Source organism: Phalaenopsis equestris, unplaced genomic scaffold, assembly GCF_001263595.1.
Source record: "Phalaenopsis equestris unplaced genomic scaffold, ASM126359v1 Scaffold000180, whole genome shotgun sequence".
NCBI lineage: Eukaryota > Viridiplantae > Streptophyta > Magnoliopsida > Asparagales > Orchidaceae > Phalaenopsis > Phalaenopsis equestris.
In genome coordinates, this window is record NW_018164622.1 from 438,402 (window position 1) to 463,949 (window position 25,548).

Consider the following 25,548-nt stretch of genomic DNA (forward strand, 5'->3'; position numbering starts at 1 on the left):
GCTCAGAGCAAGCAAGCACGCAAGAAATGAAGGGACAAAACCTTCTTTGGAAAAAATAAGCAAACACATTTTTGTCAAGATAAAGACTTTGGCTTTGTTTAGAGAATCACGAGGGGAGCAATACGAGTACAATAATGTTTCACGCAGTAATACAGTTGTGATTATTATTGTATTTCAACAAATAAAACAAACACATACACAGTGTAGAATATGAACTTATAAGTAACAACACATCAAATAGAGACAGTAAAACTCAGGTACTGGATAACAGGAAAGCCAACAAAAAGGGAGAATATGAAGAGTTTTGGAACCATCAGTGGCCTTACGCCTCGCTAAAGAGGAGCTTCCGGATCTGCAAAAATGAAGAGACAGAATGTAAATTAACTGAATAGCACTGCAAAAACAGCATCTTATGCAAAGTATTATTTTATTTTTTCGCTGCATTATGCATGGGAGAGCAAACGAGTACAGTCGAGCTCTAGTCACCTCAAGCTTGAACTTGAGCCTCTAATTAATGAATGTGAGCTCAAACTAGAATCAATTTTACTGTTTGAGTCAGCTCATAAGCTAGCTCATTGCTACGAAGGAGAGATGCTTCCAATCCAAATATTTGTTGAGATAAAATGGTAAAAAGAATGAGAAACTAAAAGAGAAATAATAAAAAATCAACTGAAATTACAAAATTTTCATGTGTTGAAAAACTTTGCATATAAACTTTTGAACTCTAATATATTTTATAATAACATTTTTAAATGCGTGGATATCATGAGGGTACAAGCAGAGCAGCTATGCATCGAACTCCCCTCTAATTTTGTTTCCACATACATTCCTCCAAAAAACTTCAGAAGATAACTTTAACTCTAAACTAGAGAAAACCAAAGGTTGTAAAATTGTTAATTAGGCAATTCGGCCCTTTTATGAAGAAGGAAATAAATTAAATTAAGCCTTAATTTAGATGAGTTGCAGAGCAAATGCAGTATTCAGATTTTGTCTCTTATAATTGCTAGTATTGTTGAAAGTTTGAAACTACGAATTTGACAGAGAACAGTGAGAGAATGACACATTGATGCACCACACAAAAAAAATGGTTTCTGCCTTGCCACATTTATTAGTGCAAGTGGGATGGAACAGCTACGAGGGGCAGGCAAGAAGGAGATGGCGAGAGTAAGCAAAGCACAAATGGATCCCGTCAATATGCTAGTAAATATTTCAACGAAAATGAAGATCTGAACTAATTTAACATGATTACTAGTATCACTTCCTATTCAACAAGTGAAATATCTAAAGGAAATTCCTGTTAACATGTAAATTTTTCATGTAATTATCAAATTACATCCAAAACAACCATAGGAGAGAAGAAATGTTCAGAGTTCACACCTCCGGTAGCTTTTTCCGGAAGACAACCTCGAGCCTTGCGTCAAGTGTGTTCTCACAAACTATCTTCCCATCTCGAGACGCCAGCACAACCCCACCAGAGCTAAGTCGACAAGATTCATCAAAAACAATTAAACATTTAAAGGGCATGAAGCAAATACACAGGAATCAGTTGCTAAGAAAAATAGGACCTAAAGAATGCCAGCATTCAGAGTTTAATAGGTATAACAAAGAAATTCCACAATTAATGAAGCAATGCAATAGAAGACGATATTAAAGATCAAGATGAAGTTTGAAGAGCCATATTATGTAACTTTTGGAATATTCACAACTTTAACTAGTCAGAAAATATACCGTAAGAATGACTTGCCAAATAGGCTTGAGCACATAATTGTTGCAGAGCGCATAAAATACAGCACCATCATCCATACATATTTGGAAAATTTAAATACATACCCCACAATTCTTATGTGTTAAAATTTATATTAAGAAATAACTTATTTCTGCTAGAAGTCATGAAAATTAGATTTATTTCATTGGGTAGGATTTATTTCCTTTATAATTTTAATCTTTCTTACTTTATGTTGTTTCCTTTATCTCCAAGTAATTATTATGAATTGATTAATTTGTGTTATATCTTTTCTTTCAAGTTATTTCTTTTTTATTATTTTTCTTATTCTAGTATTCATGTAAAGGTATTTATACCTCTTTTTCATATCAATAAAACAATTCCACTGAATTCTGAAAATCAACAAGGTATCAGCCTTAAAACAAATCCTAGAGTCTCCTACCACTTGAAACTCCCTATTCCTTGCAGTTAGTAATATTTATCGTGCTACAGGCCTTTCATCCACCTCCTCTTAGTTTTTCTTTTTTCTTTTTTTTTTTCGAAGAGAACTTCCTCTCCATACAGGCCTTAGCCGTCGGAACTCCATGCAGGAACTAGTCATCGAAACCCTCTCCCTGTAGGCCCTAGATGTCAGAAACTTTCTTCTTTCCTTGTAGTTTCCTTCAGCCGACGAACTCCTTTATTGCAGATTACAGTCAACGGTCTCCTTCCTACCCTACAGATTTCAGTCGGCGGTCTCCTTCCTTGCAAATTTCAGTCGACGGATGAAATTGTCGATAACCTTCATGCAGACTCTACCACCACCAGTCTCACCTGTAGGCTGTTCCGCCGCTAATGACCCCATTTGCAAGCCTCAGACTCCTTGAGATCAAACCCAACCTTTCTCCTCCTCCTACGAGAGAAACTTAACCTTTGATTCAACCTCAAGGATCCTGATATGTCACCAGCACATAGCTTTCTATCCAAATGTGCTTTGTAAGGCTTAATCTCTTTGCCCAGTATATGCTTCTTTTCTTTCCATAAAGAAGGTGCATTCCCTCTTTTAGGAGATTGTTGGCATAATTGTGTTTTGGACAAGGTATTCTTATCTGGTTTCTTTTCACCCAAATTGAGTAGAAAGGTTGTTGTTTGTGATTGCCAACTTCGTTATAAGTGGGATTCAACATGTTCAGTTCTATCTAATCCATTTCTCCTCTGTTGTCTACATCGAAAATCCAAAGGGCAACGACTGGTTTGAGAAGCAAACAATAGGGATGCTTAACATCACCTGTTTGTCATGGATGGATTGGTTTCATGGAGAACCACAGTTCCAGGCAGAACACCATTTGTTTCCTCAGCTTCCAAGGTGTCATCTCATGAGAATTGCTCCTTTAGTGAAGGAGCTTTGTAAGGAGCATAAGTTGCAGAGAAAACTCCCTGCAGAATTCTTCTTGCAAGCAAGTTCTTCACTGGAACTCTTTAGTCCGACTACAGAAAACTCAGTGGCATATCCCTTTCCACTAGATTCTCCCTGTAGACTTCTTCGTTGGAACTCTCCTATCCAACAGCAACAAATTCTCTACTTGCAAGTTACAGGCCTTTCCACTGTCGTCGGAACTCCTGCAGAGATCACAATAAATTTTAGGCATCATATGTTGTGCCCATCAGATCCTTTGAGGTACAACAGAAGTCATTGTGCATGCGAGCCGAGATTAATAAAGGATGATCTTTGTTCTTTGGTGGCGGCGGTAGCAACTGGATCACCAACTTAGGCATCGGCTCCTCATCAACCATCCTCGTACGGAGCTTCCCTTAGAGAACATTCGACGCTTTGCCCAGTCTCAGGCCATGCAGCTCAAGGTCAGGCTAGCGCTTCTCTTCTGGCTTCCTTTCTACATCCTAATCTGCTTCATCTCACCCCGCAGTTTGTCTGGTTTTTATTTCATCTCCCGACGTTGATTGTGGCGGTTTTTAAGGCACTCTTTGCGAAGTTCGGAACCTTCTTCAACATGGAATCCCAACAATTGACCCACAAACCCTCCTCCGGATTTTTTCCCTGCAATAAGCCCTCCTCTGAAGCTTTTCTCTAGAGTAAGCTCTCCTCTGAAGCTCTTCCCTACAGCGGGCCCACTGAAGCTTTTTTCCAGCCGCAGACCCTGCTCCAGAGTTTTTTACCTCCAGCAAACCCTCCTCTGGAGCTTTTTTCTTGCAGCTAGCCATCCTCCGCAACTTTTTTTCCCGTAATAGGCCCTCCTTCGGAGTTTTTTTTCCCTGCAGCAAGCCCCCTTCTAGAGCTTTTCACTGCAGCATGCACTCCAGTTTTTTTTTCCTACAGAGACCCTCCTCCGATGTTTTTACCATGTAGGTCATATCTTGCAGCTTTCTTGTAAGTAGTTTACTTCCCAGCAATATTATCTGTGAAAACATTCCGCCTACCTACAGTCACTGCAAAAACTACAATTAAAGATAATCACAATCAACTAAAAATATTCCTAAATGCACTTAGGCTTGATTACCAAGTACGGTATGAAGACTTCAAGTTTTATCTCAAAAAATCTTCCTCACATCTTTTTCGCTCATTGTTTTCAAATCCAAGTTGAACATGGTTGTCAACCATGTTTCAACTTGAGAGAGTGTGTTAGAAGTTATATTAGAAAATAATTTATTCCTATTAGAAGTTATGAGTATTAGATTTATATCTTTTTCTATTTTAGATTTATTTTTTTTGTATTTGAACTGATTTTCTTTCCTATTTTTGGCTTTTCTATTTTATATTGTTTCCTTTAGCTCCGAATAATTATTATGAATTGATTAATTAGAGATACATCTATTACATATTTTCTTTTATGTTATTTCCTTTTTCTTATATTTCCCATTCTATTCATGTAAGGGTACTTATACCCTTTTTTCATATCATTAAAATAATTCCGCTTAATTATGAAAATCGACATTATGTAGTTACATATGTAACATCTAATGTAAATATATAAGAATTGTGTGGCCTGTATGTAATGCCCCTATATTTTTTTATTGTTTTCCAATACCTTCTCCATCATGCATACGATGGCCCAAGACATTGTACAACCTGGCATTTGGGATCTCTTGTGGCTAAGCATGAGTATGAAGTGCTAAGTCTAATAATTTTAGTTATTCTACTGAATAAGTAAACTTGTATTTTCCAAATTTTTATCATTTTACTATGCTTACCTCCCACCACTGCAAATCTGCTAAACATTGAATACCACAAAAACATGTACCATAAACAATTTTGCCAGCATATTTACATGCCAAAAATAAAAACAACTAAAAATATATTCACGTGGCATTTAGAAACATTTCCTCTTCTTTAATAATCTATATGCTCCCAAAAACCACCAACACTCAGCACTCTTGCCATTGCCAACATATAAATTTAGTAGTATAGTAATACTTCACTGTAATTATCGCGTCCAAAAAGAATGCATAACTATCAAAACATAAACCGCACCGTTCATCTTAAATGTGAAAAAGAAAAAACTCATCAAAATAACCTTCACTACAGCTTGGCCTTCATTCTTTTCTTAAGAATTGTCCGACGCAAGGGAAATAATAATACTTGAGGCCTACTGACAAACAATGGGCATGCTCATTGAAGCCCGCCAGGTGGCAATAGATGCTCCAACACCCTCAAAAAGTCTGCTTTTTAGGTTGTTAAACCATATACTCCTAAACTCTAGAAGATTGATTGAGTGTCCTGTTAGTGAAACAAGAGAGATCAAGTTGGTGTACTGGTAGGATTGAAATCTAAGGTGGATAACTATACTTTCATATGTTTAGAGTAACAACTTGATAGGAGCGAGAGAAGTTTCTCCAAATATTAGGGCAGAAGTGACCGTCAGTACCAAATCAAAATGATACAATCCTAAATATATAAAATATAAGCACCAACAATTCAAGAGTTAGAAGATTTCTCCTAAATCCTAACCCTAAGATTAAAGACAATAAACACACATGATCTAACCCTAAACATATTAAGCTCAATGTATGGCCCAAAATAATAACTAACAAATAACGAAATTACCTTAATAGTCTTCCGCCTAAGATAAGTTTTTTAATTATTTGGCGGATGGTGTTGTAGGTGTCAATCTAACAATATTCCCCTTCCAAAAAGGCACACTATCCTCAAGATGGAAAATATAAAATGTTATTGGATCAAGTCATGTGGCTATCATGTGACATCATAATTTGGCAATCATTTCCAATTAATCACTTCTTTCCCATCGATCAATTCTTAGTGCATCCCTTTTAACTCAAGTGGATCCAAGAGAACTTTCATAACCCCATCCACTACTCGTAAGTGCCTAATGCCTAAAACATTATCTAATGGTGTAACTATGTTCTTGTTGCGCACAATTTCTCTCAATATTCAATCAAAGGCAACAATCTTAATGACTTCCACTGAGCGTACCTTAGCTGATTGATTGCCTTGGACAACATCAACAATTGCATTAGATAAAGGATCCATCCATAGATGTTATAGCATATCCCTAACTTGAATTCTTCCAAATTCAACATCTGGACATTTGTAGTTTCAAATTCAACATTTGAATACTTTTAGTTCCTCATCCTCTACTAACTAAATAATTTTATAAAATGAAAAATATAAAGATTATGTTAATGTTGATCAGTATATTCATTTGAAACATTATGCAAGGCAATTGCAAAAAAATTTAATGTATAATAGAGTAATATTTATTTACTAAGTTGCTTAAACTTAATATGTTGTTTAACTATCATTTTTTAGGAATATGTTTGACATATTAATATGGGTGATAGGAGAGGACATGTGTACAGGAGGACATGATATGTTGATGATAGGGAGTAGTTTCTTTAGTTATATGTTTTCTTTACTATTTTTTTTTACTTTTGTAGTTATATAAATTAGATTATCTTATGACTCTTTTAGAGGCTTTGTTTATATGTAATTTTGTAGATTAGTGGTTCTTTTCTATATTAAATGTTATTGTGGATTAATATAAATATTTAGAGAAGTCTTTCATTGTCCGATCATCTGTTCCCGCCTTAGTAAAATCTAAGTTCTCGGTCTAGGTTGTCTTACATTCATGATCTTTCACCTGAGATAGCTTAGATGAATTTCTTTAAATTTTCAACCTTGATTTTCTTTCAATTAGGTTCTTGAGGTGGTGACAACCCTCCCTATCATTGTCATGGTCCATACGTAAAACACAATACATCATCATGTCCTACATGTGAGAGTTGACTTTCATCGGTGTTCGGCACCTAAAATACCTTTATTTTACATTCCCTCAACTAATTTGGCCATGGACACGCGACAAAGTGACAACTAGTATAGAATGAGTAGGTGGTGGGGGCGACCTCTGCTTCCTCTGTAGTTATTGCACCTTCAAATGGAACTCATCTAGGTTGGTGGTGAACTTTTTGAGGGTGATAAATTAATTCTCCGGACTTTGAGGCAATTATGCTGCTCTCTGATTGACTACACATAAGGAAAATATAATACTGAAAAAATAAACAAGATTGCATAGACTTACAAAGAATAAATTTAATTCCTACAGAAATAACGATTCATAAAACAGACCCCAAATAATTGGGACAAGGCCTATATGATGCTTTGAATCAACCACTAAAAACATGGGTAAATTATCATACCAGCAAGACATGCATTTTATATAAATAAATATATATATGAAAAAAAAGAAAAAAAAAGAAAAAAAAAAGAAAACTAATAATAATAAATATAAATATGGTCAAATTACTTTATAGATTAACAAAATGATAAAGCACTGCTCAGAAATTTCTTTCTCTAGCCAGGAGTTCATATTCCTAGTTTCCACAAACCTACTGATGTCCCCTCCACAAAAAAATTCTAACCCAAATATATCAGTTCCCTCAAAAAATAAACATAGCTCTCACCAAAAATCCCCCCTGGTAATATCATCATACTGATTCAAATCATATTACTTGTGGAGCTCGAGCCCGCCAAGAAAATCAAACTTCATAACCAACTAGGCAAGTATACAAACCAACCCATATCTATCAGTTGATAATTCAAAAATAGGCAACATGCCCCTTTAAAGGTTGCCTTGTCAATTAAATAAATCGTATATATCCCCAACTAATCACTTTACCAATGCCCTATTAGAGTTGCCATGTCACTGCCCAGATATTGCATCTCCTGCCAAATCTATTAAATGCTGAAAGCTAATCTCAAGATCCGCCGGCAAATCACAGCCACCGACTGATAACCCATTTCATGTAATTCCATCTCTAGTGGCATGTCCTGGCATTAGTCAAATCAAACATCAACCTTCGTGCAAGTAAACCCAATGGAGTTTATTTATCATTCAATCCCTCAAATCAAAATAACCACAGTGTCCCTCGAAGGATCAATCACCCTACATATCAATCTGAAAATCATGTCGAATTTGATCCTCCTATCTCCAGTAAGTCGCCTCATTGGTTGGCAACCTATATGCAAGTAGAATGTCAATCAATACACCGAATATGCCCTAGCATATCCTATTGTTAATCTAAAGCCAAATAACATCTACGGATCTATCTACTGCCCCTTCCCAATGATAGAAAAAATATACGAAAATCATATAAGGAGAAAATAATCACTCCACTTAAATACAAAACATATCCATATATACTCTAACATATAAATCGACTAAATAAATATCACACATATCTTAGAAACTTGAAAGTCCTCCAGTTATTTTGGATTGACTAGTCCATCAGAAAGTACAATGCACAAAAAAAAGAATAATTTGCACTCAATAATGCTCAGTCTACCATGGTCAAAGGAGAAAGATTTATGCCTTCACAAGTACTATAGCCAAATATGTATAAATTTTAAATCAAATAAACAAAAAAAAAATCTATTGGGTTGGTAACAACTATTATATCCAATGAAGCCAAAATAGTCAAAAGAGATATTCCATGACAACATTGGAGTCACGCCATCTTGCTTCAAGGAAGCACCAACAAATTGGATAAGGGAAGTTCCCCAACAAAGCATACAACATATATGATCAGGTCAAAGGACGACTGAATAGCCCTCCACTCAAAATATCAAGCCTACACAACAAATCTAATGTGCCTATTGACAAGAGGAGAAATGAGCTCTAAAGTGGAAGGATTAGAAAGAGCATTTTTAAAATGGTGAAGGTAAAAGAAAAAGGTCCTATTGAAGGTGAATTGGGTTGAAGGAAGCTATAAGAAGGTCGTTTTTTAATAGTGACCGAGAGACTCCAACAAGGTTAGGCTAATTTTGGGTTATTATTGAGAATGAAGAGCATATGACGACGATTTGTGGGGTTTAAGATAGGGTGAGAGGCTTGACAATAATGAGTTAAGCATGTAATGAAATGATCGAAATAAAAGGATAAGGTTGTTAAAGGGTGTTAAAAGTATGCAAAAGTGAGTAGTAGATTGAGGAGCTTACCGAAAAAATGAAATTGCTTATCAAAAGTTGAGAGGATTGAGTGGGGAAGCTCCATAACACAAGAGAGGAAGAAAGTGAATTAGCCACCAAGCTTTTTCAAAGAGAAGAAATCTTCAATTTTGATTTAAAACCTATCATTTAAAATATTATAATATAATTTATATGAGCTTTTCATGAAATAGATAAAATAGAAACTCAAAAAAAAATATAAACATTAAAAGGAGCCAACCTCAACATGAGCAAGAGAAATGAACCTTTCACAAGCCTTAGCAGAAATCCATCATGCATAAATCTATTAAAATTAAGGGGGGCGATTCATAATACTCCATGCATACATCAAAACACTAGAATGGAAGCTTTTAAAGGAGGGTCAATTATTAACTTGCATGGTGATGTGGCAATTATAAGGTGGGGCTTTAACTTTGACTTACTTGGGTTGATCAAAGTTACTAGCTTGAATGGCCAATTTTAGTAGAATTATATAACTTATCACAACTACATCTTCATTCCGATAGCTGAAAAATAAAATAACGAAATGAAAATATGAAATACTATAATTATATTGAGCACATGCCTTAATCAAGCAAATTGACAGAGGAATCATCCATTCAATCTTGTCATCTACTTTCAGTTTTCATTTTCTTCTACAACATCCATACACTTGCGTTCCATCAGTTTCCCCTACCTATAATAAATCTTTCATGTTGAGTTGAAGTCTTCGTAAGGTGCACAAATGGAAAGAGAGTTTATCCTACATACAATTAATGTCTTCTCCTGTGATTAGGTCAATAGAAAAACTTCAAAAATATTTATTATTATTGGAAAATTCTAGGGAAAATCTTGAGAAATTATAATAGTAGCAGAATAGCAAGATTGTAAATAAAAAGTGAAGTGAAAGTGGGAGTTTCTTCAAGGGAATGTAAAAAATAGGCTCTTGTGGAAGGAGAAAGTGAAGCTTAGTATTCAACTATTTGATTCTCATCTTTTGTGGAGAATAGACATGCAAATTTTAGATAGCTTAAATTGAATTTATTGATAAGACAATATGATTGTCAAGAAAAAAAAATCCAGCATTATAAAAATGATAACCTTAAAACCCCTTATTAAACCTCCTCAATTACATCACATTGTCATCAAATCCCAAAAAGAGTATTCCAAGCCACCAATCTAGTCAATCCTTGGTCCTAAGGTCAAGCCACATATATTAAGATGCTAAGATCATTCGTAAATTTCATGCCCCTAATGTCTCAAATGACCAAACTCCAATCAACCCCTAATCACAATAAAAAATAGTGAATAAAATTGATATAGCCTTTGATAAACGGCATAATGCCCCCTTAAAACTATATAGAATTGCCACTCAAAATTTAAAATATATAAAACTTACCATAACCCATCAAAAAATATATAATATTAATTGTCTATGAGTGAAGCAAACTCTACCCACTGTAGTAAGCTCAGAGTGTCAAATTAAAATTTTATTAGAACTCAAAAAGGAACCAATCGTATCAATACTATCAAACAAAGCCATCTCAAAATTCTAAGCTAGAAAGAACCTAACAAATGACAATGTGGTTAATCAAAGAGCAATGGCGCCACTATCCTGCAATTACAACAAAAGTATGAATGTGGCACGTATCTGAGCTTCAAGTTTTGTCGCATCTGATAGGGCACAAAAGTGTACATTAGACCAAGTAGATTTAAAGTTGATTGCCCTATAGCTTTCATCCTGAATTATTATGTCGCCTTAAATAAAGCACCTCATAAATGTCAATAAAGACTGAGTTAGATTGGGTTCTCCACCTCTATTGATAATATAAATCAAGGTAGTGGCACCATGAAATTTTGATCGAATGAATCATTAATCCCTAAATAAAAACTTCTTAGCACAAGAGCGTACTATCTTCATGTGCACCAAGATAGTAATTGAAATGACTAATTTATGAGAGTTCGTAATGCAATCATAATCGAAAGCTCTCTCCTTAGTGAGTTTAATTAATTACGAAGCTTGTGTCTATTGCAATCCTAAGAACCACAAAAAAAATATCCTCACAACAAGGCAAAATCTCTACCGCCTGACAAAATCAACCCTCCCAGAATACGAGTTACTCAGAGCTTTTCAAAACCCACAATCATAACCTCCTAGTACTAATACTAGTATAACAAATACAACGCCCTCCTAGATATATCAACAAGAAACTTAATATGAAGGTCTTATATAAATAAATAAAAGTTCAAATCAGTAGCACCAAAGTTATTGCTATCTACCATCCAAAGGGTAAAAGATGAAAAAAATTACATATCTCCCAATCATTATATTTGTGCACGCTTGTGCCATATCCAATAGGTGTAAGCGCCATGCCTCATTGTCAAGTAAATATCTTGTATGCACCAAGCACTGCATCCCCTTAATTTGAAGAAGTGGCGAATCCATGAATAATGCTAATGAAGATAATGATAATAAGTTAACTAAAAGTATTTCAATTAATTTATGAAGCTCAAAATGATATTTAGTGGATTAAGGCATGGATTGCGTTATAATTACAGCATACAACAACATAGATGCCTACCTTAGCAAAAACGTGAGAAAATTCATACGAGAAGCTATAATGATACCAATAAAAAATTTGTTGCATATTATTTAGTTCTCATTAAAGAGACAGATTATAGACACCAATGACATTTAATTATAAAAGTAGATTTTTTACCAAAATTGCCCATGAGTATCGTGATGACTACGAGAAGATGGTAGATACACATCATTATCAACAATGATCTCAGGAGGATGGACGCCAGCTTTTTCTGCATATTCATGCTTCGCTTCATTCAGAACAGCATCCACAAACTCAAGATCCTCCTCTCGACAACGTAACAATACAGCTGGTTCCTTCAGTCGAAGCAAGCCCTAAAATTACAAAATATAATCAGCCAATGTCATTATAGATAATTTAACATTAAAACAAAATAAAGCCAAAATTAAAAAAAATTCAGTCCAAAAGTTAACTTTTCCACCCAAACTAATCTTTAAAAATTTACCAAAAGAAAACCCGACTGCATTCAGCTATAGAATCTTAGCACAACTAATTCATAACAGCATTTGTATTTACCCACACAAATACTTCATTCCTAAAAAGCAAGCACATTCTTGTGCTTGTGAACCATTTTAGGGAATTGGATGCCTCAAAGGTAGATTATTCTGAGGCCTATAATATACAGATTCTAACTTCATTTTAACCGTGTAAATCTTGAATGATGTACAAGAACCAAAACCAGAGTCAATATAATGTATCCACTAATATAATGTATCCACTAATAAATACCAAGCACAGCGCACCAATGCTCAAGAACACAGGTTTTTCTCTTTCTAAATCATTTAAGCATATGCATGTCATATAGAGTTTCACAATGGTTCGCATGTATAAAGAATTTAAAATTTTAATTTGGGGTAATTTCCATACATAGCACACAATTCTAATGCATTTACACATCACAACTAAACTTTCATATTTACATAAATAGCACTTCAGTGCTTTGTACGCATCAAAAGGTGCATTTCCCTTTTTAAAAGTGTAACAGTGATTTCACTTTTTAAAAGTGTAACAGTGCTATTTTTGATGTGATATTAAAGATTTGAGTGGTATGTGTGTAAATATGAAAGTTTATGAGTGAGTATGTGTGTAAATATGAAAGTTATGTGTGTAAATATGAAAGTTTATGAGTGAGACATGTAAATAAATAAGAATTGTAACCAATGTATGTAAATATGTGTGTAAATATGAAAGTTTATGAGTGAGACATGTAAATAAATAAGAATTGTACCAAATGTATGTAAATGCCCCCTTAATTGGACATTGAAAATAAGCGTGATACTGCTAACATTATCAACTGTTAGCCTGACCTGAACAATCAAATCTCTCAGGAGATGTTTATATGTATGATGATGATGGGCAACATTCAGAATCTCCTTTGTAGCAGCCTCCTTCATTGAATTGACCAGTTTATCTTGACCTTGAAGAACTTTAATACGAGAAGCATTAAGCTGCATTGAATACTCACTGCCCAAATAAATGAAAATATTAATCAAGCCATGAATATAAACCATAGTAGACAAATAAACATGAAAATAACTAGCAATGATCATTTTCATTTTGTAGAAATTATATTGTAAAAATGAAATTCTACAGACTGAATATATCTTAAGTTACCATACATATGAAAAATTCTTTTTTTATCAAAATAGCATTCGTTGGCAAAACGAAGCAAGAATGCAGGCGAAACACACATCAATCACTATTAAAAGATGTCATCATCATCAAAATCAGTAGTCTGCCCGAAATATTTGAAGGGATGCAAGCAAATAAGTTGAGAACCATATTTTCATTTTTTTTCAAAAGTGGAAAATCCGATAATGTTACAATGCCTTAGTGCACTTTTGAGGGTGTGGCCAGCCTCCGTTGCGGTGCGAACAAAGCAGAGGAACAGAAGTTTTGGTGTTTGGATGACAGCCCTCCCTCCACTTCGCATCCAACGAAAAGCAGTGGCAAAAATTCGAACGCAGTCGGCCCTACATTCTGCGGTAGGCAAGAGAAAAGTTCAATTTATCCTTTTGATAACCAGCGGCGACAATCACTCCATGGTTCGACACGAAGGCATCAACGCTAGCGAGTCTTACCTCTGGAGCATTTCCAGGAACGATGGACAGAACCTTGTGTGAGATTGGCAGCAAGCTAGGTGGGGATAGCTCCGATGCCGTTCGCGAGGGCATTATCACCGGAAATTTCTTATATTGTTCTTTGAACTTCAAGATGTTCAGTGACTTAATTGCCCGCTTGATTGAGTAGTGAGATACAAGAGACTGGTTTGCTTCCGCCTTTCTCGATCTCTTGGGGCAAGAAGGGGCAAACTCAGAGAAGAACCTTGCGTGCAAGGGGAGGCGACGGGGTAAAACAGTTTTTTTTTATTTTTCAACATCTCGTTAAAACGAAGAACATTCAAACGCTAAGTTTTGGTTACTGACGAAAACTTTAAAACGCCGCCTTTTAAAAAATTGCTTTAAAATAGAATTCATAAAACGGTAAGGCATTCGCAAACGAGGCCTTAGTCAACTAGAGAATTAAAAACAAGGAGCTTATAAATTTAACATTTTTATTTTAATAAACAAAAATATAGAACTAAAAAAAGTAATTTAAATAACTAACACATAATTTTTAAGAAGTATTATGAAAATCATTGTGCAAACAAAACCTTAAGAGAAGTTTCAGTAAAATTTATACAGAGGGACACAAGGAATATGATATAGCATCCTCAACAACATCATTAGTGTTATCCCTTAAAAGCAAATAAGATGAGAAATTTCCTATTTTTTCCAAACTGAGAAATCTCACATATCTTAATCCACGTCAATCAGTTAGAGAAGGAATAACAAGAAACTATGACAAATTCAACATTTTGATTTTAATAAACAAAAATATAGAAGAAACAAAAGGTAAGTTAAATATCTAATAATTTTTTAAGAAATACAACAATCACTGTGCAAATAAAGCCATAATAGTCTCAGTAAAATTTTACACAAGGACAGATAACGTATGAGATAAAACCATGAATGAGCGAAGTTTGAAAACATGCTGCAAAAAAGATAGCAGTGAAATACAACTTTCTCAAAAACCGACTAAAAAAACTATTGTGCCATGGGATCTGCTTTGTTCAAAGAGATTGTTAGATCAAACAGGCAAGTTTAATTCTCTGACGAGAAATTGCATTTATCTGCCTATGTCTATTTCACATGATTTAAAATGATTGAAACGGAAAGCTAAAGAAAGAAAAAAAAGAAGGAAATATCTTTGCAATTTGAAACCAAAGAAGAGCCTTGCAGAGGAATAAAATCTAGAAAATGACATAACGGACATAGACTATGTTGTTTCAGGTCAGCCAAATTAACATTGGAACCTGCTGCATAATCACTTCTTGAGGAAGAGGCTCAATGTGAAAGAACTCAGCTGTGGAAATGCTGGTCAGAAGCTCAAAAGTACCATCTAATCTAAAATCTCAGAAACACTAGCTTATCAGTTATCATAAGTGCAATCCAACCTAATCTCAGAACCACCAGTTTATAAGGTACGGTAGTTTTGAGCAAACTTAAAGTGATAAAAAGTTGAAATTTTGAGAGTAATGAATAGAGTTAAGAGAAGTAGCCAAATTGCTGGCAACATGAAAATTTTTCAAAATGAAGTTTAGCCATGTTCAAGGTGGAAAATTAGAATAAAATTTTGGTCGATATCCTGACCAAAAGATGATCAAGATGGCTTTCAAAAACCCTTGGATTTGCTTTGAAATAAGTGCAATGCATAAATAATAAATCAAATTTTATATTGCACTCATTTCATTGTGACTACAAATGATAAAACCTGCGTTTAAAATTAAGCAATATAAGGTGCGCATTGAGGCCTCCATCAGAATTTTTACAAAAATATCAATGAGGTGTATGCCCCATTGTCTCACCTAGGATGAGGCATGTCAAGCCTCAAAAAATGCCTCAAATTTTTTAGACTATCTGCAATTTAAAAAAAAAAAGCTAAAAGTAATATCAATATACCTCACCAACTAACCCTCACACCCCACCATTAAATAACAAAAATAAAAAGAAAAGTTAATAAAAAAAAATGTATTCAGTTAAAGTTATAACTATTAACATAGTTATTATTTTAAATAATATTTTATTAATAATTATTCAATAAAAATAGAAGAAAAATTGGATTAAAGAGACTAAGGAATGTGAGAATGTACATACGACAAAAGATAAGGCATGAGATAAACAATTCATTATACCGACAATTCTAATGAAAATCAATTGGGTAATTAGAGTAATCGAGACTTCTAAATTTAAAAATTCAAATAATGATTAGTTATATTCTTTTTTGAGAGGAGGTAGCAAGAGTGAGATAAAAAACGTATGTTGAACTTATTTTGATTTTTATATTTTAATATTTTAGTATTTTATTTTAATATCTTAACTTACTTTAAAAGTTTAATGTTTGTATATCCCATCTTATTTTATAATTTAATGTTAAGACACTAATGAGTTACTTCTAATTTTATGCAATTTATTACTTTATACTTAGTTATAATGTTGTTATATTACTTCTTAATGTATTAATAGGTTAGGATATTGATATTTTATGTCTCTTCATAATTTATAATTTATGCAATATCTTTTGATGTATGCAGTTTTTAAAATTTGAGGTTGACACCTCGAAATGCCTTGAGCCTTAGCCTCACTTTACAAATGAAAAATGATTCAGTAACCAATTGTGCAATTTTAAATAATGGTTAATTAAAAGCCATGATGACCAAATTCTGGCTACCATGTCCTCACAATAATTTTTTTGCATAATTATTTAAGGTGCTATGTTAAGAATTTTTTCTGAACCAAAAGATGGCCCAAGTTTTGAAATATATTCATGTCGAAGGTTTGCTTAGCTGGATGTTTTCAAAACTAATGATTTTAGAAACCAAAAGTAACAAGAATGCGTGCAATTTAAAGATAGAGAATTTGTTTGATTAGATGCAGATGAAATATCTTTTGTATTTTTTAGAATAAAGTTCAAATAAATTTTCTCTTATTCATTATCTATAAACTCAAAAGGAAGGTGACAGGCTAGGTGTGGCACTAGCAAGGTGGTAAGGAAATTTTGTGCTTTTCTTTTTCTCAACAACTTTAGTAAAACAGTTTTGTAGATATATAAGAAAATATCAAATTCCTCTTTATTATTGTAAGAAATTGCAAATAAGGAAGCATCACAAGTGCAATGCAATGATTTGAAAATTGCCTGTTCAGATAATTTCCAAATGCATAAAAAAAGAGACTTGGAGGCATTTTAAAGTCCTTAAAATTTTACTTTATATTTATTTGGCATCAAACCAAATAACAAAAAATATTGAATAAAAAGAAAGACACTAAAATACACTCATAATGCTTCCAACCAAATTGCTCCTAAAATTAAAAAATGTAGATAACAACTACTAGAGCTCATTCTTTCAAAAAAAAAAAGTTATTATCATTATTATAGTTAGTGTTGCAAAGTTACATCAAATCAAATGTCGTGTATCTGAACCTCTAAATCATACATTATATCTTTACAATTTCTGGCAATTCAGCAATGCATCTAAAATATACTTGATGGAAAAGTTAATTCTTCTTTGGGTAGCTTTAAAGAATACTACCAATGTCAGTACATCGCCAAAACAACCATGCATGTTGGAAACAAGTAAATATAGACATAATAGTGACTCCAAAAACAAACTAGCCAACTTAATTAGTTGAATTATAATTGAATGTTTTATACAAGTCGCTAAAATTCTAAGGCTTTCTAGGTTTCCTACTTCTATCACCAGTCTTCACAAATATGTCATGAAGTGAATGTTTTGAACTCCTCAGTTACACGGCAAGCATTTTGTAAGGACATTTGTTGCATTAAACTCCAAACTTATAACAATTCAATTATTAATGCATTTATTTTGAAATTTTCTTTATCACAAACCAATTTCATGTAAAAAACAAAGATCAAAATCCCTACCACATGTGTGCACCCCCCTTCATCACTATGCATTCATTGAGAAAGAACTTGTGAAGCAAGTTGCCCATCACTTGCATAATCCCAACTTTATTTCAAGCATTTTAACATGGCAGACTCAGCACAACAATCCCAAACAAAAGGCCAAGTCAACAAAAAATAAGCATCATCACTTCAAATCATCATATGCTAAAGGCAGATCGAAAAAGCCTATTGCTCCTACTAACAACAAAATATAAAAACAACATAAATCAAACCAAAAGCAGACTAGCAGATGAATGCACAATTTACATTTTCCTTCGAACTTCAACTTGCTTCTGTTTGCGTTCATATTCTTGTCTAATCTTCCTTTTTTCTGCCTCAACTAGTTGCAGCTTCTCAATGTTAAATTCCTGAAATTAAAAATTGCACAAAAATAATCATATGCTTTAACTAAAATTTAACAAGGGATGAAAATGCTCAATCATCACAAAGCAACTCAGTGGATCAACCGGTAACAAAGGTAATAGGAATTTGTATAGGAATTTGTAATGGCTTATATCAGTTATCTATTAATTATAATAGGTACGAGTGTGTTGTGTTAGGGTTAGTAGCTAAATGGGCCTCGTAATTATTTAAATGCCCATCTTGGAAAGTACTAGGAATCAAAGAATAAAATGTAAAAACATCTTTGCTGTGGTCCTCTTCTTCTCCTCCTCAATTCCCCAATTTCTAGAGTTTGCGGCCAGCTTGAAACAGTGGTTTATCGGGATCATAACAAAAATTTAAACAAAAAATTAACCATCATCTGATGGAAATATAGAAACATCGCTTCATCAAGCTACCATTCCAAGTGAGAAGGCAGTTTTCAGTTTCTCACATTCCACCAATTATTTAACCGCCCACTAATCAACAAATCTGATGTGATTCGATCCAGAAATAAGCAACTAGGTCGTCACAGACATCACACTGCTCTCAACAACACAGGGAGTAACTTCAATCACAAGAAAAAATTACAAAAACCCAATTCCTACTTCGAAATCCAGCACAAGATCTAACAGACCAAACAGCGAAAATGATTCACCATCAAAAACTCTTTAGCCTCCACCATATATCTCATTCCGCGGCTTCTCTCAAACCTCTCGAAAACGGTTCTCAACAAACTCCGCCGAGCAGTAACGCGAAATATCTCATTCCGCGGCTTCTCTCAAACCTCTCGAAGACGGTTCTCAACAAACTCAGCCGAGCAGTAACGCGAATCAAAACGGCGGGACCTCACGGAAAGGAAATAATATAAAAAAAGAGTGAAAGAGAAGCAACCTCTTCTGCGGAGACGGAGATCTCGTTCGCCTTTTCCTCGGCCTCCTGGCGGATGAACCGCACCATCTGCTGGATCTGCCGCGAGACATCAGCGTCATTCATTTTGGGATGGAGGGGTCGGGGTATCACCGGAGACGGAGGATGGCAACCGCAAGGAGAGGCAATCAAGAGTGGTGGGTTGGGAAACAGGAATAGAGGATTGGGTGGAGATATTTATAACGTGTCTCGAATCTGAAGATAAGAGGTCAGTCAGAAAAACGGGAATGAAAGATTGCCAGAAGAAATATCTGAGTAACCGCGAGAGAGTTGCAGTTGAGGAGCGATCGTTTCATTGACCTTTTAACCCTTGTCACCGTAATATTAGGGTTTGGTATTCTGAAAGGAGAAATTCCTCTATTAATACTTCAATTTAATTTTTTTGGGGATAATTACATGCATAACATTTAGAATTTTGTTATTTATTAAAATAACATGCAGATCAATTTTTTAAAAATAGCAAATTGTTGCATTATTCGTGTCACGATTAAAGATTGAGAATGTGATAAAAAATGAAAAATATGAGTTGGTGATTTGTTGTGTATTTTGATATTTGAGTAAGGATTTGAAAAATAGATAAAAAGGTGTATGTATATTTCATAATTCGCAATATTTCAAGAGTTTCGTAACAAATTGCTTGAATTTACATTAAGGAAGTTAAACAACATCACTTGAGTGATAAATGACTAAAGGTTGAGAGTGATTAAAAAAAATAGAATACAGTTTAGTGCAGGGGCGGAACCAGATTATTTCCAAAATGAGCAACTAGTCGCACTCCGCCGTTTTCAAAGAAATTGGCAAGATAACCATGGGATGGAAGATTCTAGCGAAAACCATAAGGGGGAGAGTAATCCAAGTAACTTTACAAGACTCCATTGCATACTAGAGAATATTAGAAAGAAAAGCTCCAAGGAGAATGCAAGAATAACCTAAAAAGATTTAGGGTTATGTATGAATATAAGAGAATGTTGTAGAACTATCTAGAAACTAGATTATTCAAATGTAATCTAGAAAATTCCCTTAAACTTGAACGGGACTATAAAAAAAAAGGGACCCCCCCCCCCCCCTGATTTGGATCCAATCCAAAGTTCCTAAGTATTCAAGTGTTGTAATCTCTTTTTCTCAATGAAATGTACAACTCTCCAATACTTTTTCCTGACTTATTCCATGAGTGTTTTGTGCTTATGAGTCCAAGTGTTGCTAGAGATGGGTTGATTTTTTTGTCAAGGAAGAGAGCTAAAGTCGTATGGGTAACTTGAGAGATGTTTGTTTGAGATTGTTGGTATTAGAGACAAGTTCGAAGATATGGCAAAGAGTCTTAAAGAGCATGTCATGGAGTCCAAAGCAACAAATATGGAGCAATCTAAACAAAGATGGGGCAACGAGATTTTGCTGCATGCAAACCATATGAGAGGTCAAATGAACACATTTATGGCTTTGATTCACGCCTTGCTCAGGTAGAGGAGGCTTTGAATGACACGGAGACCCAGATAGATGATCTACGGCAAAAGGTGGATGAACTTGAGGAGGATGACATCACCATCCATTCCATAATCACATGTATGATGCTTCAAGTGGAGAAAGCCATGAAAAAAAAATTGGTGAAGATGCGAGAAGATCTAATGGAAGAGTTCCTCAACGTACAACAATCTCATGATAAAGAGATCAACAACATATCTGATAACCTGGAAGAGATGCGTGGAGACATTTTATTATGCAAGAAAGCATTAACAACTTCCACCAGCAATCATATTTTCCAAGTCAAGCGCGTCGAAGTACCAATACCTAAGAGTTTTGGGGGAGCTCGCATTGCAAAGGAGGTAAATAACTTTCTATAGGGACTCGACCAATACTTTGGAATGATGGGGATTACGGATGAAGAGGCAAAAATACAATTTGCAACTCTTTATTTCTCACACATCGCTATGTTGTGATGGAGAAAAAGGTGTTAAGACATCAAGAAAGGCATGTAAACCAAATCCACCTTTGATGACTTAAAAAAAAGAACTAAAAAGACAATTCTACCCTGAGAACGCGAAGGATCGGGCTAGAGTCTGGCTGCGAAGGCTCAAGCAAACGAGATCCATTCGATAATACATTAAGGAGTTGGTGTTGCCTGAAGTAGCTCCATCAGTCTTCATTTTGTCGTTTACAATTAAAACATATAAGATTAAATATTATAACTTTTTCAAAACATGCAAGTTTTTCATAGTTAATGCATTTAAAATTTTCATTGCACTTCTAATTAGTGGCTATTTGGTTTCTTGGATAACAAATGCAATGTAAAAAAAATGTAGACTACCAATGCATTTAAAATACTCATAAGTTATTTGTTTATCTCTAAATTAAATAGAGAAAAATTTTACATTTCTTTTTTTATGATTTCTACCATTGAATAAAATTTGAAAAGACTTTTTTTATAAAATGAAAATGAGTATCAAAGGTGCTGCCCCTGTAATATGTCTTCTTGATAAATGAACACAATGGTGTGAGCATATGTATAAGGCTCTCAGGTGCATTCCTTAATATGACAACATAGGAAAGTAGTGGCATCAATGTACAGATAAAATGACTGGAACAAAAAATGAACAATATGTAGCAGCAATTTATTAGCTCTCTTGTTGGAATTAAATGATTTTAGTATTGTTGAAAAGAGTTTTCTAAAACCTTTATATTAATTACAACAACAAATTTTTATAAATTCGAGCAAAACGTAGAGTTACGTGCGGAGTCCAATGAAATCACGCCACACGTAGAGAAAAAAAAATCAGCCTTGGTAACGCAGAAGAATATTCCCCCCATATTATTCAGGTGTTATTGTATGTTACTCAAGTGTTATTGATGTGTTATTGTGTTATTATAACACTAGGAATATTCCCAGAACACAATAACACATGAATAACATACAATAACACCCGAATAACACAGGAGAATATTCCACGTATTACCAGACTGATTTTTTTTCTCAAGTGGCGTGATTTCATTGAACTCCGCACCTAACTCTACGTGTGGCGTACTGATGTAATATTTTTTCTAAATGTTTGTAGAACTTCTATGCTATAGTTATTAGCTAAGGTTTAAGAAAATTTGCTACAATTTTTCTAAATGTTTGCAGAAAGGGAATCTAATGCTACTTGTCTTTGATATTATTGCTTCCTTGCTTCTCAAAAAAAAGACTCCCACTCCGCTGATCCAAATTGGACATTCAAGACAGCAATTTTCCGTCAAATATTGTAGATTCAAAACTGAGAGCATGGCAATCTAGTGCCCCAATGCCCAAAAGCCAGCGCCTCCGCTCCTGATATAGATTCAAACCTAAGCGCACGACACTCCAACACCCGTAAAAGAGCGCTGCATCACCTAAATGCAGCGCCCCAACGACTAAACCAGCGGCGCCACAATGCCCAGTCCAAGTTCAGAAACTCGAGAGCACAACACTACAACGCTCAGATACAACGTTGCAGCTCCCTTTTGGAGAGTTACATATGTAAGTACAAATAAATTATGTGGCCAAGTTCAGAAATTCATATCAAAGCAACATTATCTGTTGGTTATAATAAATGGCTAAGGAGCTTGCAAATACCGCCGTCTTATCTTCTAAGTTCTCGTATATTTATGTACATAAAAATATTCAAATTTCGGCTATTTATAAATTAATATTTTCTTGGCTTGCTGTCTCGCATCAATACCAAAATTCAATTTTCTTATTATTTATGTTTTATTTTTTTATCAAATTATTAATATTTAACTTGATTATTTAAAAAAATCATATTAGTATTGATTTTGTAAATAACTAAACTTTAAGCGTTATGTATGTAATTCTCTCTCTCCTTTGCTATTATTATTATTTTTTTAAGAAAAGGTGGTTGATCGGTGGAACTGCCAACAACTCCTCGCTCGCAATCTGTCATGTCTGAGTTAGACCCATGGGCTTGATCACTTGAGTAGCATCCTCATATAGCATCAGTCGTCTGGAGGGGATTTACAACTGACGAAGCTGATGTCTGCCAACTGATATGGGAACGCGGCGTAATTTTATTATATTTGTCGAAGCAGTCGTTAATCTTACATGGTTCTACGAAGTTTTGAAACTAAGGTTTTTAAATTAGAGCTTAATTTATATTTTGATACAATAACTAATTTTTTAGCTTTCAAAATTTTGATAAATTGACATTTTTTGGATTAAATTTTAATTGTGAAAAAATGAGCTTGATATGTTTTGACTAAATGTTTATTTAGGATTGTTCTCAATTTTATTAGATTTATTTTGAGATGAGCAAAAGTAAATTTTAATTAATTTTCCATGTTTTATGAACATCTTAGAATAATTTTAATGATTTTCAAATTCAATTTAGCTAAAAAATTTTCATTTTAATTATAATTAATATTATTTTTATTACTTCAAATTTATAAAATATTTAGAAAAAATAATTGCTAAAAAAATTGTAGTGTAAGAGATTTGATTAAAGTAAACGAAGAATTTTATATTTTTTGTTAGTTTAAAGAAACATAAAAAGAATATATAAAGTATGCTCGCTGATAACAGCGTCAATGATTGATAATTGCGATGTCTCAGGTGGGCAGCGGGAGGTGGAGGAGGCGACAATCATGGAGGCCAGTTGGCGACGGGGCTGCCAGAAGGGTGACGATAGCAATAGGTGAATGGTGAGGCGGCATCAGGCGGCTGACTCGTCATGTTGCCAGGGGGCAATCACGACAACTGCAACTACTATTTGCAATGTATTTGAAAATTACTCAAATCTACAAATTTAGAATATATCATTTTTGAATTTCAAGATGAGTTCTAAATTCAACAAAATTTGATATTACAAATCATTTTCATCCAATCAAACATTAGAATTTTTAAAAACCCATGCTTTTTATTTACTTTACACAACTAAAATAGGTAATTAAATAACACCTTAAAAATAAACCTTTAATAAATTACCTATTAAACAATGAATAAGCTAATTTATGAGCATGATAAATTACATATTTTCACAAAGTGATTTAATTTATTTAATCACTAACTTGAATGAATGTTAATCAAGTTGTCCAAATCATTTATCAAGAGCAGTGGTTCACAAACAATTCTAATCATGATGAATTTTAGTGAAATTTATCAAAGGAGTCTCAAATTTAAAAGCCACAAATTACTTATTTGTTTATGCCTAAAGTGTAGACCCTCTTGCTTTAAAACAATCTTCTTGGCCTAGATGTTCCATCAATGGCATCCTCTCCATAGTACTAGAAGTTATTTATGCAAACATTTGGCTTGATTGAGGATCTGCTCGTCCTAAAGCTCATTTGATCTTCACCCACTTTAATGGAAATGCAAACTCCTTTATAAACATGAATGATCTTCGTTTGTCAACTTCTCTAAACTTTTTTGTAATCTGTAATATGACATTTGAAGTTTTGATCAGACACGAACTTTCATTGGAACAAGAGGATGCACACGCGATGGTGTTAAGATGTTGGTAAAGGAATATAGATGATGGTGGCCCGAGATGTCAGTAGTTTAGACCATTGAGGAAGCCCAAACCCATGAGCTTCTTTTAGGGTTTAAGAAATTAAGTATTGGTTGGGATGACTAGGGATGGTGATGTGAATGAGTGGATCCTTGAGGCTTGAAATTAAGTATTAATACTCCAGATAATTATATTAGAGTTTATTCACCCAGATAATAAACGATAATTAGAGTTAACGAGTTGACTCAAATCAAGTGATTCATATAATTTAACTAATCATAGGTGTTTATTATCTTCTATCATGATTGAGCGCTAATCTTTTTTTAATAATACTTTTTATCAATATTTGAGCTAAATTTGTGCTAATTACTCTCATCATCTCATCAAGTAAGCTCTTAATGCATAAAAAATTATGGGAAAATTTATGTATGTAGAATGCAATTTTAGTGTATTTACATATCTAATACCTCAAATTCGATTTTCACACTTATAGGGGTCATAAACCTGAGGAAATATTACATCAGGACTCCACACGTAGAGTTGCGTACGGAGTCCAGTGAAATCACAAAACACAATAACACCGGGGAACATTCCCCCCGTGTTATTATGTGTTATTCATGTGTTATTGTGTTCTTAAAATATTTTTGGTATTATAATAACACAATAACACTTGAATAACATACAATAACACATGAATAATATTGGGGGAATATTTCTCTGTGTTGTCCGACCGATTTTTTTTCTCTATGTGTGGCGTGATTTCATTGTGGTTACGTGCGGAGTCCTGATGCAATATTTTTCCATAAACTTATGCTTCCAAAAGTATATTTCACTTTTAAAAAACTAGTGATTGTGATAAATTTCACTTTTAAAAAAATAGTTATTGTGATATTTAACAAGCACTAAATATAGAGAAAAAAAATTGATATTCTGGGTTTAATAAAAAAGACTTATATTACTTGATAACGATACATATACTTGCGTAGTATCCCAATATATATA

At 34.0% G+C, this 25,548-nt stretch overlaps 1 protein-coding gene across 1 annotated transcript; it reads right to left on the reverse strand.

Annotated features, from left to right (window-relative positions):
* Positions 1 to 93: 93 nt before the first annotated feature.
* LOC110022312 (V-type proton ATPase subunit E-like) lies at positions 94 to 19,401 on the reverse strand. Its single transcript, XM_020721187.1, has 6 exons — positions 19,040 to 19,401; positions 18,032 to 18,132; positions 13,069 to 13,225; positions 11,879 to 12,075; positions 1,378 to 1,477; positions 94 to 352 (listed from the first exon to the last, which is right to left on the reverse strand). The coding sequence occupies exons 1-6, from the start codon at positions 19,139 to 19,141 to the stop codon at positions 323 to 325; spliced, it is 687 nt and encodes a 228-aa protein (XP_020576846.1). The 5' UTR covers positions 19,142 to 19,401; the 3' UTR covers positions 94 to 322.
* Between the last annotated feature and the right edge of the window lie 6,147 nt (positions 19,402 to 25,548).